Below are 19,533 nucleotides of genomic sequence, written 5' to 3'. Positions count from 1 at the left end.
TATACCGCTAAGGCCAAAACTTTGTTGGTCTTATAGGTGCCACTGGACTCAAACTTTCTTCTGCTGGGTGAGAAAATAGTCTGTAACAGGTACAGCAACAACCTTTTTCAGATAAGCATTTTGAATAATTTCTAGATATGTAATGAGCAGGGCTTTGTGTAGAAAAAGCCCAGCAGGGACTCATTTGCATATTAGGCCACACCCCTGACACCAAGTCAGCCAGGACTGCGTTCCTGTGTGTTCCTGCTATTTTTAAAAAAAGCACTGGTAGTGAATATATTGTTTGAGCCACACAAAAATAGTTTGTTACACATAGAGCTAGAATCTTTTCTTTAAATAAGCATTTTGAGCAGTTTCTAGATTTGCAATGAGTATATTGCTTGAGTCACACGCTTCTGATATGACATTCTGTAGCAGTAGCAGAAGTTCAACAGGAAGGAAGTTAGTACAATTGATGTTTCTCTCACCTGCCATTACATTACAGTAGGACAGGAAAGTTCAACCGACCTGAAGACTGTGAAAGTTGAAAATCTGAGGACTGAAAGGAAAATAAAAGCAACAAAAGACAACAAATCTGAACACAAGTCATCATGTCTTGGAGGCCAGAAGTAAGTTTAAAAGATCTAGAAATTAACTTTCCTGACTTTGGCTGAAGAGGATAGGGGTTTCAATTTACCGTGATCCTGTGAATTATTGACCTCCAAAACATCCTTTCGTCAATAGCCTTGCTCAGTCTTACAAACTGAGAGCCATGGCTTCCTTTATAGAGACAATTCAAATGAGAGAGGGGCATCAGGGAGATACTTTAAGGAAATACTATAAGAGTGTTAAATGTTTTAAGCATGTTTAAAAATAAGATTGTTTAATTGGGTTTGCCTGTGTCCTTTATAAAGTGTATAACTCCCACACCCGGCTTTAAATTTTATGGCAAACATGGCCCAGCGTGACAAACTGACATTTATGTCAGGTCCGGCTCTTGTAACAAATTAGTTTGACACCTCTGCTCTATAGGTTAGGTGCAACTATAGTTTAGGTGGGACTGCAGAGTGGTAAAGCAGCAGTACTGCAGTACTGTGGTCTGAACTCTCTGCTCATGACCTGAGTTCTATCCCAGCAAAAGCTGGTTCAGGTAGCCGGCCCAAGGTTGACTCAGCCTTCCATCCTTCTGAGGTCAGTAAAATGAGTACCCAGCTTGCTGGGGGAAAAGTGTAAAAGACTGGGGAAGGCAATGGTAAACCACCCCGTAAAAAGTCTGCCATGAAAACGTTGTGAAAGCAACGTCACCCCAAAGTCGGAAACGATTGGTGCTTGCACAGGGGACCTTTCCTTTCCTGGCTGCCTTTTGTGTTCCTCCTGGCTAGGCCATCATCTGCATTTCTATGGCACTGGCTTGCTCTGTAGCCACTCCTCCCGACATGTCCCTCCGCTTTCCTCCTGCCAGTCAACAAGGAGTCCTTCATAGCCTTTGTACCTCTATAGAGTGCAAACCCCAAAATTACCCTTCTAGGATACAAATTTCATCATTAATCCTGGGATGTAAGGAATTTGCCACAGCCCTGTATCCCTTTCCTGGCTTGTTGATAGAGGACAGAGCTTTATTTCGTTGTAAAGGGGCAGTGAGCCTATGGGAGAGTAAGTCCCTGAAGGCAGCAGGTGGGGAAAGGAGTGATTTAAGCAAGAGAGGCAAGCCAAGGGAGGAAGCTGCCAGGAGCTTGAGGCTGGAAGCAGAGCAGGAGGTTCCTGAAGACCACAGAGTGTGGAGAGATGACCCCAGCCACTCAGAACAGGACCTGGGGAGCCCACTGACCCCCCCCTCCCCACTACCCTTCAATCATGGGTGGTCAGACCTGGCCTGCAACAGCACTGATTATAAAGCTTTTCTTTGTAACACAGTCTGGGACTATGTCAGGTCAGGCCCATAGCTACAGTGGGGCCCAGGAGGGACCAGGCCCATCCTTTCAACCCCCCATCTAACTGTATGGCTCCTCCATTGGAGGCCCCCAACCTGTCCCCTTTGCGCACCGCCACTCTAAACAAGTAGTAGCATTGCTCCTGGTGTTTTTGCTTTTCTCTCTCTCCTTCCCTAACACAGCATGCAGAGCAAAGGGGGGGGGGGGGTCAAGAGGTCTCTGTCTCTCTCAGAGAGGGGCACATAAATAATAATAATAATAATAATAATAATAATAATAATAATAATAATAATAATAATAATAATACCTTTTATTTATATCCCGCCCTCCCCGCCGAAGCAGGCTCAGGGCGGCTAACAACAGAATTCAGTATACATAGTACAAAACATTCAGCCATAATAAATTAAAACTATTAAAAATTTTAAAACAGTAAAAATAAGTTGTGCTATTATCTAGATGGCGAACTTAGTTAACAGTTCTAGTCTGTGAAGGCCATTTGGAACAGAGTAGTCTTGCAGGCCCTGCGGAACTGCTCCAGGTCCCGCAGGGCTCTCATTTCTTCTGAAAGTTGGTTCCATAACTGTGGGGCCATAACGGAACAAGCCCGGTTACGGGTACTTTGAAGTTTTACCTCTTTTGGCCCGGGGATAGTCAGCAGGTTCTTCCCTGCCGACCTCAGTGCTCTCTGGGGTTCATGTGGGGAGAGACGGTCCCTAAGGTAGGCAGGTCCTCGGCCATATAGGGCTTTAAAGGTAATGACCAGCACTTTGTAACAAATCCGGTAAATAACTGGCAGCCAGTGCAGTTCACGCAGTCCCGGCCGTATGTGCTCCCACTTTGGGAGCCCCAGCAATAATCTAGCGGCCGCGTTCTGCACTAGCTGCAGCTTCCGGGTTCGGCACAGAGGCAGCCCCATGTAGAGGGCATTACAGTAATCTAATCTCGAGGTGACCGTTGCATAGATCACTGTTGCCAGGTCCCGACGCTCTAGGAAGGGAGCCAACTGCCTCGCCCGCCTCAGATGAAAAAAGGCTGACTTGGCTGTGGCTGCTATCTGGGCCTCCATTGATAATGAAGGCTCCAGTAGAACTCCCAGGCTTTTGACCCGGTGCGCCGCCTTCAACGGCGCCCCGTCAAAGACCGGGAGAGATATTTCTCCTCCCAGAGCACCCCGACCCAAGCAGAGGACCTCTGTCTTCGCTGGATTCAATTTCAGCCCACTCAGTCTTAACCAAGTTGCCACAGCCTGCAGTGCCAGGTCCAGATTCTCTGGGACGCATCCAGGCCGGCCGTCCATTAGCAAATAGAGCTGGGTGTCATCTGCATATTGGTGACACCCAAGCCCATACCTCCTGGCAATCTGGGCAAGGGGGCGCATATAGATATTAAATAGCATCGGGGATAGAACTGCTCCCTGAGGCACCCCACAATGTAGTGTGCGTCTCTGGGAGAGCTCTCCCCCGATTGCCACCCTTTGTCCCCGATCCTTGAGGAAGGAGGAAAGCCATTGTAAGGCCAACCCCTCAACCCCAACATCGGCGAGGCGGCGGGTCAGTAGCTGATGGTCGACCGTGTCGAACGCAGCCGACAGGTCTAGCAACATCAGCACCGCCACACCGCCTCGATCCAGATGCCGCTGGAGGTCATCCGCTAAGGCGACCAGCACTGTCTCCGTCCCATGACCTGGGTGAAAGCCGGATTGGCAAGGGTCCAGGACGGAAGCGTCATCCAGAAAGCCCTGCAACTGCAACGCCACTGCCCTCTCTATCATTTTTCCTAAAAACGGTAAATTCGAGACCGGCCGGTAATTTGCCAATTCGGCCGGGTCTGCTGTAGTCTTTTTCAGGAGGGGACGGACCAGGGCCTCTTTTAGGGGCGTTGGAAAGCGCCCCTCCAGGAGGGATCTATTTATGATGTCCCGTAAAGGGCATCCAAGCTCCCTCAGGCAAGGTTTAATCAGCCAAGAGGGGCAGGGGTCCAAATCACAAGTTGTTGGGCGTGCAGAGGAGAGAATTCCGTCGGGGTGGGGTGGAGCAGAGCTGCTGTGACTGTCCAGGCGAAGGGGGGTTAAGCTTGTGGAACTCAAGGCAGCTTACAGTGCTGAGAGTCCAAGGCCACCAAACTGGGTGGCCCCCCCGGCCTCCCCAAAGAACAAATCCTGCTGTGGGCCCCACCAAACATTAAATCCTGGCTACGGCACTGTGTCAGGTTGTGGTTGAGCGCTTGGTGAATAAACTGCACACAGCAAAGAGGTTGGACTCCACTTGGTCCCTTACACTTGTGTTCTAGAGTGCAAGAGATGTCAGCCAACTAACATACTATGCTGTGTCTGTGTGCCTCCCCCAAAAGGATTGTCTGTCTCCTCCTCCTCTGTCTCTCACTTACTCTCTAAGGCAGGGGATGTCAAACTCATTTGTTATGAGGGCCGGATCTGACATAAATGAGACTTTGTCGGGTAAGGCCATGTATGTCATAAAATGTGTGCCATAAAATGTGATGCCAGGTAGCATAATCCTCATCTGAAGAAGTGTGCATGCACACAAAAGCTTATAGTCTGAATAAAAGTTTGTTGGTTTTAGAGGTGCTACTTGACTCCTGCCAGTTTGGTGTAGTGGTTAACTGTGTGGTCTCTGTAACGTACTGAGACAGGAGATGTTGGTCGGGCAACATGCTTTAATGAAGGCACGTTACAAGAAGAAGGAACACGCGGGCCGGGTCCCGCTTATATACAACTCCCGGTACAACCTTCTGGACAGGCCAGCCCAATCCTGGCCTGTTAAACTTCCCGCCGCAGTTGGTGATTGGCGGGGTTTACGCGCCCTGTGCTGGGGCGCCTGGGGACAGCCCAGTCGCCTCTGCGCATGGGTGCGTTTGGCTTGGTTGAGTGTAATTGCGTTATTGCGTTGTATCGCAATGGCGATACACTACACTCCTCCCCCCCTAGTTATTGTACATAGTCCTTTAGGTAGGCGGGAGGCCGGCGTTCCCTGGTTGATCGTCTCGGGGCGGCGTGTGGTGTAGGCACGGCTTCTGCGGCGGGGGCTTCTGCGGGAAGCGGTGCGGCAGCGGGCTGTTGGTCCGGCTCTGCTGATCTCTCGGGCTCTGCTGGCCCTGGGGACTCACCGGTCGGTAGGATCGGTGCGGGTGCAGCGTCCTCTGGTTGGGCCCCGGCTGGCTCTCCTCCGGGTCTTGCCACCTCCGCTTCTGTAGGCACTTCCGGGAGAGTGCGGTGGCGCAGTTGGTCGATGTGCCGCCGTAAGACCTGGCCCCCCTCTGTGGATACCTCGTAGTGGCGGGACCCTGTTACCCGCAGCACCCGACCCGCCACCACTCAGGTCCCCTGGCGTAGTTTCGGGCGTATACTGGATCTCCTGCAAAGAACCTCCTGGCGGTGTCCCTGACCTCTGGGGACCCGCGAATGTCTGACGCTCGGTCGGGGTGTAGCCTGTCTAGTCTGGTTATAAGCTTTCGCCCCATGAGGAGTTCTGCCGGGCTAACCCCTGTGACGGGGTTGGGGGTTACCCTGTTGTCAAACAAGAAGGCAGCTAGCCTGTGGTCTCAGTCGCCTTGCACTATCCGGCCCAGGGCTTCCTTGGTCGTTCGGACCATCCGCTCTGCCTGTCCGTTGGTGGCCGGGTGGAACGGGGCAGACCTTATGTGCCTAATCAGGTACCTCTGCAGGAATGCCTGAAATTCCCCAGAGGTGAAGGCCGCCCCGTTGTCTGTGACGATAGCGTCCGGGATACCGTGGGTGCTCAGGGCCCGGCGCAGTGCCCGTATTGCGGCTGCTGATGAAGTGGACGCTACTGGAATGACCTCCAGCCATTTGGTGTAGGCGTCCACCATGATCAGAAAGATCTGTCCCTGGAAGGGCCCCGCGAAGTCTAAGTGGAGCCTGGACCAAGGCTTCCTAGTGGTTTCCCACCGTGTGACCGGGGCGCTTGGTGGTTCGGGGCGTGACTCCTGACATATGCTGCACCTCCACACCCAGTTCTCGATCTCCTCATCCATCCCCGGCCACCAGACGTAGCTCCTGGCTAGAGCCTTCATCCGGACTATGCCGGGGTGGGTCTCGTGAAGCGACTCCAGAACTCGCTTCTGCAGCGGGGGGGGCGCACCACCCTGCTTCCCCATAAGATGCACCCTTTGTGGGCTGCTAGCTCCTCTCTCCTCATTTTGTAGGGCTTAAACTCTTCCCCCATGTTCCCTTCCGGCCACCCCCCACCCAGTCAAGAACCCTTGCCAGCGTTTTGTTCTTCCCTGTCGCCTTTGCCACCTCCGCAGCGTGGAGGGGCTGCTCCAGGAGGGATTCGACCAACATGACATGGTGTGCGGGGGCTGGGGCTGGTTCTGTGTCGGGTAGTGGCAAACGGCTGAGCGTGTCCGCGTGGCCCATAGCCTTGCCGGCCCGGTGGACTAGTGTGTACATGTAAGAGTTGAGGAATTGGTTCCACCTCAACACGCGCTGTGAAAGTATTTGGGGGGGTTTGGCGGTCCGGGGCCAGCAGACGCAGGAGCGGCTTGTGGTCAGTGGCTATTGTGAACCGCCGCCCGTACAGATATTCATGGAACTTGCGGACCCCCGCCACGATTGCCAGAGCCTCCTTATCTATCTGCGCATAGTTGCGCTCGGCTGGTGTGAGTGTACGGGAGTAGTACGCTACCGGTACCTCCCTCTTGTCTGGGAGTTGGTGCCCCAGGACTGCGCCCACCCCATAAGGCGACGCATCGCAAGCCAGGATGATGGGGAGGCCCTCGTCAAAATGGTGGAGCACCGCATTGGACACCAGGATGTCCTTGACCGCCTGAAACGCGGCGGCTTGTCGTTTGCCCCAAACCCAAGGGGCTTTTTTGTCCAGCAGCCGGTGTAGGGCTTCTGCTAGGGCTGCCTTGTGGGGGAGGAACGAATGGTAAAAATTGAGCACCCCCAAGAAGCTTTGTAGCTCCGCTTTGCAGGTGGGGGCCGGGGCTTGCACGATGGCTCGGGTCTTTTCCTCCGTTGGGTGGATTCCCGCTGCGTCTACAGCGAAACCCAGGAACTCCACCCGTGGCACCCCCAGCAAGCATTTCTCCCTCTTGACCTTGAGCCCCGCTGCCTGGAACCGGCGGAGCACTTCTCTTAGGCGGTTGCCGAATTCTTCAGAGTCCGGGGTGGCGATTAAAACATCATCGAAGAACGGCTGGACTCCGGGGATCCCTTTAAGGAGAACGTCCATTATACTTTGGAAGATCCCCGGCGCGATGCTGACCCCGAACTGTAGCCTCCGCACTCGGAAGGCCCCCCGGTGTGTCACGATAGTTTGGGCCTCCGCCGTTTTAGCATCTACCGGGAGCTGTTGGTAGGCTTGTGCCAGATCCAGCTTCCCGAAGATCTTAGACCCCGCTAGGGCTGCCAGGACGTGGCTCACCACCGGCACGGGGTAGGGGTTGTCCTGCAGTGCCTTATTTATTGTGTACTTATAATCGGCACAGATCCGCACCTCCCCGTTTGGCTTGAGCGGGGTTACGATGGGAGTCTCCCAGGTGGCGTAGTCCACCGGTTCCAGGACCCCTTGGGCAGTGAGGCGGTCTAGTTCGGCCTCTATTTTTGGTTTCAAGGCGAACGGGACCCGCCTAGCCTTGAGCCGGATCGGCCTGACCGTCGGGTCAAGCGGTAGGGAGATGGCCGGCCCTTTGTAACTTCCCAGGGAACCGTCAAACACGTCGGGGAACTCTAGGCATACCTCCCCGAACCCCCTGGGTGTTAGGATTTGCCCCACCCCCTCCAAGCGGATCCCCAAGGGTATGAACCACGCCAGTCCTAGCAGGGTGGTAAGCTGGCGCTTTACCACCAGGATGTCCAGCGGGCCGTAGAAGGACCCCCTCTCAACTTGCACCCGGGCCCACCCCGCGATTTGAACCGGGTTCTTCTGAAAGTCCCGCAGTATGAAGTCCGCCGGCCTTAGTTGGAGCCGCTGGCGGGGGCACAGTTTCCTCAGGGTCTCCTCCACAATAATGGAAATGGAGGAGCCTGAGTCCACCTCCATTTGGCATGGGGCTCCTTCAATGAGGACCGCCATTTAGATCTTGTTGGGGATGGTAAGGGGCAAGTTCAGTACCTGGAGGGTGGTGGAGGCCGTGGAGTGGAACTCCGCTGACTCGTGGTGAGTGGTCGGCCTCCGGCGGTTGGACTTGGCCCGGCAAGCCCTCGCTATGTGGCCGGTCTTCCCGCAGCTCCAGCAGTCCCAGGTCCGGTACTGGCAGTCCCTTCTGTCGTGGGGGTCGCCGCAGCTGGCGCACTTCGTGGCTGGAGGTCTCTCCGTCGCCGGGGGTCGATCGGTGGCTCGGGGTCGCTGTGGTGTGCGGTTGGTGGCCCCTGCTGGGCGGCGCGGCTGGAACACTTCTCCCTCGTCCTGATGGTCGGGGTCCAGCTCCTCGTAGTGGACCGCGTCCGTCCTCGCCTTGGGGAAGGTCCTCGAGGTTCTCTCGAACGCCACGGCCTCGCTGAAGGCGCTCTGGAGGGTGAGCTCTTCCTTCGCAAAGAGCTTCTGCTTTAGCCTCTCATCACGAAGGCCCCACGTGAACCGATCGGCCAGGGTCTCTTCCAGGTGAGGGAAGTTGCAGTTGCCTGCGATCTGGCATAGGGCCGCCAGGTAGTCGGCGGCCAATTCCCCTGAGGCCTGATCCCTCCTATGGAAGAGGAACCGGCGGGCCACTCGCGACGGTTGAGGCAAGAAGTGGCCCGTGAGGAGCCTGACGACCTCGTAGGACTTCTCTGTGAGCCGTGCGGGGGCCGAGAGACCTTTGGCGATCTCGAATGTGGCCGCCCCGCAGACACTCAGGAGAACGTCCCTCTTCATGCTGTCTTCTGTGATCCGGTTGGCCCTCAGGTAGCACTCAACCCGTTCCGAGTACGACTCCCAGGCCTCGGGATTCGCGGGGTTGAATGTCTCGATGTGGCCGGTGGTGCCGCTCTGGTGAGTCATGCTGATGGCGGCGGCGATCGTGGCCTGTGGGTTGCCCGGTCTCCGGTGTAGCCGGATCCCACCTTCGTCGCCACTGTAACGTACTGAGACAGGAGACGTTGGTCGGGCAACATGCTTTAATGAAGGCACGTTACAAGAAGAAGGAACACGCGGGCCGGGTCCCGCTTATATACAACTCCCGGTACAACCTTCTGGACAGGCCAGCCCAATCCTGGCCTGTTAAACTTCCCGCCGCAGTTGGTGATTGGCGGGGGTTACGCGCCCTGTGCTGGGGCGCCTGGGGACAGCCCAGTCGCCTCTGCGCATGGGCGCGTTTGGCTTGGTTGAGTGTAATTGCGTTATTGCGTTGTATCGCAATGGCGATATACTACAGTCTCTTATCTGGGAGAACCAGGTTTGACTCCCTACTCCTCCACTTGCACCTGCTGGAATGACCTTAGGTCAGTCATAGCTCTGGCAGAGGTTGTCCTTGAAAGGGCAGCTGCTGTGAGAGTCCTCTCAGCCCCAGCCACCTCACAGGGTGTCTGTTGTGGGGAAGAAAGATAAAGGAGATTATGAGCCTCTTTGAGACTCTGAAATTCGGAGTGAAGGGCGGGATATAAATCCAATATCATCTTTTTCTTGTTCTACTGCTTCAGACCAACATGGCTGCCTATCTGGATCTACAAACACAATTAATTTTAAAAAAAAGACTTAAAACATGCTTAAAGCATTACCACTCTTGCAATGCTTTGTTTATTTAACAGTCTTTGATAACTGACACCTTGTGGTCTGAATTATTACATCAAAATCTGGAGACAATGTCTGTGCTGTAGCAATCTTGTGTATGCTGTTCAGGTGTTGTATCTGTAAGTTGCAAACCTGCTTTTGATTTGTTTGCGGGCCTGGTAGGACCTCTCTGGGGGCCTGATTTTGCTCACGGGGCTGCATGTTTGACACCCCCGCTCTAAGGCACAATGAAGACAGGCCCTGTAGAAACTTTCACAAGCAGCCCCCCCAGTTGAGTCTCTGTAGCTGCTGTTGAAAAAGACTTACCCTTCTGTTAATTCTTGCAGATGAAGCCAAAACCTGGAGATCTGATTGAGATTGAACGGCCTTTTTATCAACATTGGGCTATCTACATAGGCGATGGATATGTGGTCCACTTGGCTCCAGAAAGTAAGGGCTTCTCTACTAAAGGGCAGAAAGCAACATTTATGGAGAAAATAGCTAAGGACCTTTCCAGATACCACTCCCTCTGCCAGTGAATTCCATGCTAGCACTAGTATTCCAGTGTAGCACTTATAGTGTCCTTCACTCTTCAAGACAATCCATTCCAGTCCCCTCAGCTTCAGCCAGCATGGCTTGAGAGTGCCAACTGGAACACAGGCTTGCATCTAATGGGCCAGTTGATCCAGTGTCAGCTTTCCCAAGCCTCTGCCTAAACTGGCTGGGAAGTAATCAGGCTAAGCTGCTCTGCTAGCAGATGTTAAGCTCCTGTGGCTGAGCTTTGTCTGGGATTCTGCAAAGAATTATTGCTCTCACTGCGTAAGCCTGGGGTGGCAACTTAGCATTCACCTCCTTTGGGCCACCTTGGGCTGGATCATTTGCTGCTGCTGTTCCTGCAGTGATAGCATCTCCTGGGCCCATATTTACATCCTGCCTGGTGGAGGTCTGGTGGTTTTTTCAGGGATCAGTGGTGAGGTTTCCTTTGCAGGCTCTAGCAGGGGGCTTGTGACTGCCAGAATGTTAGCAGCAGCTTAGTCTGCAGAGCTGGGCCCTCCCTGATTCCTCTGGTCATCCGTCTCTTCTCCTGAGTCACTGGGTTGGGCAGAGGAGGTCTTGACAAAAGGCAAATTATATACACTTTCCTCAGCTAAGAAACACAGTATAATCATGGAGTGTGCTTAGGGTTGCCAAGTCTTTCTTGGCAATTGGTGGGAGATGAGGGGAACTTACCAGAAGAAAGAAGCAGGCAACATTGCTGGCATCTCACAGGAAGTGATGTCATCATGTTGTGACTTTACTGTGACCCTAGCATTTGGGCAAAAACTTTGTGGTAAAAATGACTTCTACTGTAGAGTTTTTTCCCAAATATCAGAGCATTGCCTGGATGCCGCTGGCGATTTTGTTACTTCCTGCACAGCACCGGCATCATGGACTGGACCTTCCTCTTTCTCCTGGTAAGTCCCTCCACTGGCCAGCTGATCAAATGACTTTGACACTGCACACCTTGACCTGCATGTGAATTCACAGTATTACATATTGATGTGCAGACTGATATATCCTCTTTCAGAGTGATGACTTTTGATTTATTTTCCTATAATTATTTCAAGGGTTATTAGAGATATTGTATATCCAGTGATCCATGGTCTTTGTGGAGTTGGTCTTTCCCGATTCCCCCTCATAAAAACAAAAGACCACGAGAAGAACCCAATAGGATCATCTTAGTGTAGGGTTGCCAGGTCCTACTCAGGAAATATCTGGAGACTTTGAGGGTGGAGCCAGGATTCTTTCCCATTCCCTAAATAAATAAATATAGCAGCTGGATCTTAGGAAAATCTTTTTACAGAAAGTTGTTCAATAGTGGAATCAGCTACCTAGGTGTCAAGCAATGTGAATCTTTCTTTCAATAATCTAATGCTAATGAAATAATGCAATTGAATTTATCTGTAAAACTTCATAAATGTTACTAACCAGAGCCAAGCTGGGCACATCAAAGCAGGTAACATTTAGGGGGTAGTTTGCGCCTCTCGCTTTTACTAACAAATGCAGGAATTTCCTCTTTGAAGATAAAGCGCCTCCAGGGACAGGTTCCCAGGCCTGACCCCAAGGAAGGAAACCACAGAGAGATAAGGGATTACTGTGTGAATCTTCACACGTGAATATAGCATTGTTTAGAGAATGTAGCTTTGTTTAGAAACTCTTTGATGTGCCACCTTTAAGTATGCCTTTCACTGTTACTGTGTATCAGTTCCAATCCTTAGCTCAATCCTGGACTATCAAATAGATCATACTTTGTTTCAAATCAAAGACTGATTACTTTGAGATCCAATTGCTTGACACTAGGGAGGTGACAAATTCCCCATCAAAGAATCATAGAGTTGGAAGGGACCTCCACGGTCATCTAGTCCAACCCCCTGCACAATGCAGGAAACTCACAAACACCTCCCCCTAAACACCTCCCCTCAGGGCCATCTTTAAGCATCAGCTGGACAAACACTTGTCAGGGATGCTATAGGCTGATCCTGTATTAGGCAGGGGGTTGGACTGGATGGCCTGTATGGACTCTCCCAGTGCTGAGAACTAGTTAAAACTTTTCTTCCTGACTTGCTAGGGTTTTTTTAAAATGCAAATAATTTCACTGAAAATTTGGCTCAAAAAACAGTGTAACTTCAAATTGCAAAAAAATATTAATTGCATCAAAATGTTTCTAAAAATGCTTACAAATATATGCTGTAATCTTTCCAAATTACCCACTAGAAAAATCCTTTTTGTGTAATTACTCGGAAGACAAAAATGTATAGAGGAATTTATTGATGCACTGCAGATTACTTAGACTGAAAGTTGCTTTGTGTGTTCCCCCCCCCCCCCTGCTCTCAAGGTGAGGTCGCAGGAGCTGGCTTTGGTAGTCTTCTTTCTATTACAACTGACCGTGCAGTGGTGAGGAAGGATCCTCTTTTGAAAGTGGTGGGGAATGACAAGTACAAAATCAATAACAAATACGATGGCAGATACCTACCACTCCCTGTGTATGAGATCATCTCCAGGGCAAAGGCAGAGGTGGGAAGAGTGATGCCTTACAATGTGCTCAGTGAGAACTGCGAGCATTTCGTCACTAATCTGCGTTATGGCAACCCTGTCAGTGACCAGGTATGTAGATCTCTTTTTCTGTGAATATTGATAATCTATGCAGTGATATTGTACTCTGGGGTATAGTCTTCTGGTCTGGCCTGACCAGACAAGATGTTATCTTCTTCTCGGCTTGCACATACCACTCTTTTGTGGCTGGAGTGTTGACTGGAGTGGGTTGTAGGGAGGGACCATAAAACTCCAGCCTTGTTCCATCCATATTGACTTCCAGGTGGCTTCTGGGCTCAATTTGAGGTGCTGGCAGGCCTCATTTTGAGCAGGAGCCCACAGGAGTGGATCTCCAGAACCTCTAAATTTTATTGTGCTCTTTCTAAGCCCCACCCCCCAAACTTACTTGTGGACTTCATTGTTCAAACCCCATGTGAGAATTTTGCTGAAGTCTGAGATCTGACAAAACTTTCTAATATTTTCCCCCACTAAAAATATGGGAAAGTAACCAAAACATATAAGCAGACAGATGGAAATAATCATGCACTGCAGCCACATAGGAGAAAGTAATTTAAGAAGTATGAATGCAGTAAGGTTTTATTATGACAATTATAACTCAAGAAGCATTTTAAGGTAACTGCTGAGCGGATATAATTTAGTACACCTTCCGATGATGTCAGGGTTGTGTGGCATATGCAAAGGAGTTGTGCTAATGAGCTCTGGCACCTCTTTTTCTACTAAATGACCCCTGGGTGCTGGCATTGACTTTTAAAGCCCTGTATGGTTAGAACCATATTCGGAGGCCCTGCTTCGGTTGTCCCTGCCATTTGAAGCTATACAGGTGGCAACTAAAGAAAGGGCCTTCTCTGTCATGGTACCAAGATTCTGGAACTCTGTCTTTAGGGAGATTTTTCCATCTCCCTCCATTGGTGTCTTCTGCCAGCAGAAGATACTTTGTTTTATCTGGTTCTGGTGGTGTTTGTATGTTTTACTTAATTATTTTATCATTTTAATGTGTTTTTAATGTTTGTAACCTTGGGGATCACGATTGGGCGAAAAGGTGGCATAATTTTAAAGTAGTAGTAGTAGTGTAATAGTTGCAGCTATGTTGCATTGGAATTTTTGCAAGAAGTATGGCTTACCATCAGCCAGAAACTCATGGGAGCACAAACCAGACAAATTCATGGAGAATGATGAAACAAAGATTCTTTGGAACTTCTAGTGACAAACAGATAAACACCTGGAGCAGGCCATAGCCGTTGGGGGCCTGTGGGGGCCCTGTCCCCCAACTTCTGGGCCGGGCCCCCTGACTTGTGGCCCCCAACTAGTGGCATTCACTCTCTTCCACCACCCCATGATCCAAATTGTGTGGGAGAGGTGACAGGGGCAGCTGTCAGCCTCCTTGCATGATTTAAAGAATTGGAGGTATACAAGTGCCACACACATGGTGGGAAATTTCAGTCCTCTATGTTAATGTTAATTGTGGGGGACACTATTACTAAGAAAATGGTCTCCTGTGTGTCCAGAAGCTCAGAAAAGTCCTACTTCTGTCTCAAGTATTTGCCCACCAGAAACTCTTTCCTGGGCTTCTCAGTTTTTCCTCTGAGTTGTGACTGATGACACCAACAAATCTGGAAGAATGTCTCCTGCTAAAAGTATTTGTACTTACAGCACTCTTGACTGTCTTTCTATCAAAATACTCTTCCTAGTTCAGGGGTGGCCAAACTTGCTTAATGTAAGAGCCACACAGAATAAATGTGAGATGTTTGAGAGCTGAAAGTCATGAACACAGCGGACTCACTCTGGCCCACCAGCTTCCAAAATGCTGACCACTCCCCTGTCCAATTCAGTGTCCAATTATATATTATTAAACATACAGAGAGAGAGAGAGAGAGAGAGGGCATTAGGCAAGAATAAAAGCAGCCTTGAGCTGCTGGCATAATATCTTATTTATTTTAATCTTCAAGTGATCTTTGATGGTAATCAACTGAACTGCTAGGTAACGAGAACTATTTGTTTCCTGACTTTTTTTTTTAAGTGATATATTTTGGCAAACATTCTCTAGCTCCCTCAATTGGAAACAAATGAGAGAGAGAGACATGTAAGGAAAGAATGAAAGAGGTGGAGAGAAGGAGAGAGAAAGCAAATAGATGGGTGAAAGAAGGGGAGGAAGAAAGGTGGAGAGAGAAAGAAAGGTGAAAAAAAGAAAGAGCTGGAAAGAAAGCAAATAGATGGGTGGGTGGAGGAAGAATGGGGGAAGAGAGAGAGAAAGAGAAACAAAGCAAATGGCGGGAGGGGGAGGAAGGAAGGAAGGAAGGAAGGAAGGAAGGAAGGAAGGAAGGAAGGAAGGAAGGAAGGAAGGGAAAGAAAAGTAGAAAGAAAGCAAATAGGAGGGAAGAAAGGGGAATGAAAGAGAAAGAAAGGTGGAAAGTATGTGTGGTTTCAGTGTGTTCTCCAAACCCCCTCCCCTGCACCCATGCCAGCAGTCTTGGCTTGGAGAAGGGATTTAAAGAGAGAAATGCATCCTCTGAGCCAAGCCAGCTAGCTGGTGTAGCAGTGAGATTGGGCTTGAAAAACACATTTAACTTTAGAGGGGTAGGGGGGAGAGAGAAAGGGAGGGAGGAAGAGATGAAGAGAGGTGGGAATAAAGCAACTTTAAATGCATTCTCCAAGCCCCCTACATTGGCAGGCTTGGCGGAGGAGGAGGAGGAGGAAGATTTATACCCCGCCTTTCTCTCTGAATCAGAGTCTCAGAGCAGTCACAATCTCCTTTATGCCCCCCCCACACAACAGACACCCTGTGAGGTGGGTGGGACTGAGAGAGCTCTTACAGCAGCTGCCCTTTCAAGGACAACTCCTATGAGAGCTATGGCTAACCTAAGGCCATTCCAGCAGCTGCAAGTTAAAGGATTTAAATAGACAAATGATCCCCCAAGCCAGCCAACATGGTGGCTGGGGCTTCAAGATCTGCATAATACATGTGAAAAGAGCCTCATGTGGCTCCTGAGCCACACTTTGGCCACCTCTGGCCTGGTTGCTACATCTCCCGCTTCACTCATACTCACGAGCGTGGCAACCATCTTTGGTGCCCTCATGTTTTTGCACTTTAGAGAAGGTGAGCTCAACTGCTGCTCCTCCCCTTACCTCTCTTTAAATGCAGGACTGAAATAGGGAAGTGTGGATACACAGACCAGGCTTTGGACAGCTAGAATATAAGCAGGTTTAATAAATAAAAACCACATACATAATTAGTACAAATGTCAGGCTAAGCAAGGATAAAAAGAAATGGTGTAAAAATGCAGTCCTCTGAACTGTATCTCTATCCTGAACAATGTTAAATTAGGATATGCTAGTAGTTCTTCAGGAAAAGACAGTAATGTTATGAAAAGTTGAGGGAACCAGGAAAAGAGGAAGACTCAACATGAGAAGGATGTACTCAGAAGTCCTGTCCCTCAGTTTGCGAGACCTGAGGACTGGTGCTAATGATAAGACATTTTGGAGAACATTAATTTGTAGGGTCACCATAAGTCAGAAGCAGCTTGATGACACTTAACACACACAGTAATTCTTCAAGTTGAATCATAATAAAATTGCTTAGTTTTCAGAGTCTGGGATTTCTCCCATGTGTTCCTGAACATGTGATTAACAGACTGACGGAGATCAGTTCCCCTGGAGAAAATGATTGCTTTGAAGAGTGGACTGTATGGAATGATGCCCAGCTGAAGTCCCTCCCTAGGCTTTACCTCCAAATATCCAGGAATTTCCCAGTCTCCAGTTGGCAACACAGATTATCATGACTCCCCATCCAAAATTACTCATTTTCTGTGGCTTCCCTGTCTCACATTTTAGATTGTAAACTCTGAAAAGCAGGGACCTCCCTTTGTGTTCATTGCCCTGTGCTCTGGAGACTCTATGCATAATATGCATAGCCAGTGTGGTGTAGTGGTTATGAGCGCAGACTCTAATCTGGGAGACCCAGGTTTGATTCCCCACTCCTTCACATGCACCTGCTGATGTGACCTTGGGTCAGTCACCGTTCTCTCAGAGCTCTGCCAGCCCCACCTATCTCACAGGATATCTGTTGTGGGAAGGGAAAGAGATTGTAAGCCACTTGGAGTGAAAAGCAGGGTACAAATCCAATCTCCTCCATTCTGCATGTGCATTATTTAATGTTGTTATTTTTGTTTTTATAATATAGTGGGTTCAACACAATGAAGAGGCAAGGTGGTAGTGATCATCAGCTCATTATTAGGTACAGCGTAGTATAGGGCTGCACTAAAAGACTGAAGAACTGGGCCAAAGAGGCCAACTATATACAACTCTGGATTCCCATGCAAGCACGTTACTGGGTCATTCAAACCAGCAGGGAACCCGTGATTGGAGCAGGGCAGCAGGGATTTGGATCCTGCTGCCAATTATTCCCAAATCCCCAAGCTCTGTTCTAATGGCTCCAATGAGTCAGGCAGGAACACCCATATAAGTCATCACTCGAGTCTTCATACACAACAGTTTTAGATTCTTATTTTGTTTATCATATTTGTTGTTATGTATTCATTACTATTGGTTCTAAGGGATTCAGTGAGAAACATTGAATCCTGTAGTAGTCTTTGTTTTCCATCCAGGGTAGGTCACTTTATCAGGGGCTATGCCCCTCATTCGACAGATCCTCTGCCTTATTTCAGACAGACAAAACTCTGAAAAGTCCAAGTTTTATACGCAGACCACATGGCCATTCAAAGGAAAGTGTAGAGAAAGAGTATATTTGTTTCCTGTTTATTCCCATCCTTTTTATTAACAAACATTGGGGTTTTTTGGTGTTCATTTTTTTTATCAGTGTGGGAATGAATAAGCACCTACCACGAAAACCCAATCTTCTGTTTTTTTCCTGCAGGTCAGGGATGGTGTAATGAAGACCATAGGTGCTTCCCTAGCCGTTATCGGCATTGTCGCCGTGGCAAGTATGATAAACAAATCATTTGTTCGAAAACATCAAAATGAGTGACCGCTGAAACAAGAGATGAAGAGAGCTTTTGCTGGAAACTGAACCAAAGGCAGAATAATTGCTACCCCCCCCCTTCTTTGATATACCATAATCTTGGTCTTAATGATTACACCTTTTAGCTTCAGGTGAGCAGCTGTGTTGGTCTGAAGCACTACTTTGTTCCACTACCCTTTTAGGTTGTAACTCCTTACGTCAGTGGGTGGGTCTAAACATCTACAAGCTTCTTATCCCAGGCTTTTTTTCTGCAAAAATCACTTCACACATTCATCTTTGTGGTTAGAGCCCCACATATAGCAATTTCTAGGGGATTGCTTTGTTTAGAGATATTTGCTATCTTTCTTCCCCTGTAGATTATATTGCTCTATTCCCTCTTCTTTTGTCAGCCATGGTCTCTTCTCTCTTTCAGATCTTAATTTCTAAGCCCTTCTTTGATTCTTGTGCAGCTCATCATGAGTCTAAACCACTGTAATTTTCAAGGGCTGCTGGGAAATTTCTCTGCATAATTTACTTTTTCCTGCTTTATTATAAATTGGTGCTCAGATGTGCCTGTACTATATCAGCTGGAGACATGTCACTCACTTCAGTGACTCACTTCAGTCTATAAAAGCGGAAAATACAACTTTCTGCCTTCCTTTGAGAAAGTTTCCAGAATATAAACAATTCATAAGAATTCTTAATCTGAACAAATGCCAATCCTAGTAGTCCGTTTTGATTAATTGTGTCTTTATTGAAAGGACATATGCTGTTTCCTGGTCCACAGCCTTGTTTTTGTTCTAATTTTTCCAAAGTGGGGTGTCCTGAGCACCAATGTGTATGAAATGATGGTGTGGTCCCAATACAGCTTGTGGTGCAAAAATGTCAAAGTATAACTGTGCCGGAATTCCAAGTGAGCCTGGGCCAATTCCTGTCTGGTAGCCATTTCTGTTTGGTTCTTTTCCCCCTAAGGCTTCGCATCTCTCTCAGACCTGGCCTGTTCTGTCAGTACACTTTGCTCTAGAATAATTGTTGACTTCTTTTAGTTTCAGCCTTGAAGTAATAACGTCTATGCATCTCCATGGTTCCTCCTTGACACAGAGAGTACTACTGATTGTATACAGATTGTTATTTGAAGAGAAGGGGCTTCTTGCCCTCATAGTATTGCCTTAACTAAGTAAAAGTTTATGCTTACTGTATGATAGGGCTGGGTTCTGTCAGATACATCAGATGTTCATCACAGACCTGACTGATAGTTGCCCCCCAAGGACAAAATAACGAGACAGAACAAGTGATTGGAATAAAATTGGGCCACTTTATTAATTAACCTCACAAACAGCAAGGGTACCCCACCAGCGGCCTGGCCAGGGCTAGGGGTCACCATGACCGCTCCCCTGCCATAACGGGCGAGAGACCCAGCCCCCCGGCCAGAGCTGAGCGCCTCAGCTCCCTCCGGGCAGGCCCAGCAGGGAGGCCCACACCAGAGGGCCCAAACCCAGACGCAAGCCTCGCCAGAAAGCACCCTCTAGCCAAGTCTCCCAGCAGTCTGCAATCTCCACCCGGGTCTTCAAACCCCAGGGTTGATCATGCCAGACCCCAAATTCCCCAAAAGGGGGATGCTTCACAGTCCTCCCCTGGCCGCATAGTGCCCTCAACCCCAAAAACCTGCCACTAAAGTGACTGCCTATTTAACAGCACCTCCCAATAGCCAAATCCACAATCCACTGCAATGCTATGTAGGGTAGGCGAAAAACACAACCTGGGCAACGCCAATCAGCCAGGGTGAGAAAAAATTCCTACCCGGCTCCTCAAAGAAGCAACCAGCAAATGCCTACATAACATACAGGGCGGGTGGGAGGGGCCGAAGCAGCGCCCGACACAGACTGAGAGGAGCGCAGGTCTG

General features: G+C 49.4%; 1 protein-coding gene across 1 annotated transcript; it reads left to right on the top strand.

The window, feature by feature from the left end:
* The first annotated feature begins 495 nt into the window (after nt 1–495).
* On the top strand, nt 496–17,657 carry LOC132580420 (phospholipase A and acyltransferase 3-like). The gene is made up of 4 exons (XM_060251253.1): nt 496–608; nt 9,931–10,033; nt 12,459–12,727; nt 17,547–17,657. The coding sequence occupies exons 1-4, from the start codon at nt 591–593 to the stop codon at nt 17,655–17,657; spliced, it is 501 nt and encodes a 166-aa protein (XP_060107236.1). The 5' UTR covers nt 496–590.
* Nucleotides 17,658–19,533: the final 1,876 nt, after the last annotated feature.

The sequence above is a fragment of the Heteronotia binoei genome, chromosome 1, assembly GCF_032191835.1.
Source record: "Heteronotia binoei isolate CCM8104 ecotype False Entrance Well chromosome 1, APGP_CSIRO_Hbin_v1, whole genome shotgun sequence".
Classification (NCBI taxonomy): Eukaryota; Metazoa; Chordata; class Lepidosauria; order Squamata; family Gekkonidae; genus Heteronotia; species Heteronotia binoei.
This window is presented reverse-complemented; position numbering and strand designations above follow the sequence as displayed.

Excerpts from the sequence above, each read along its gene's own strand:
- LOC132580420 (XM_060251253.1), top strand. Across the intron at positions 10,034-12,458 it reads GGTCCACTTGGCTCCAGAAA|GTGAGGTCGCAGGAGCTGGC; the intron begins GTAAGGGCTTCT and ends CCTGCTCTCAAG. Across the intron at positions 12,728-17,546 it reads GCAACCCTGTCAGTGACCAG|GTCAGGGATGGTGTAATGAA; the intron begins GTATGTAGATCT and ends TTTTTCCTGCAG.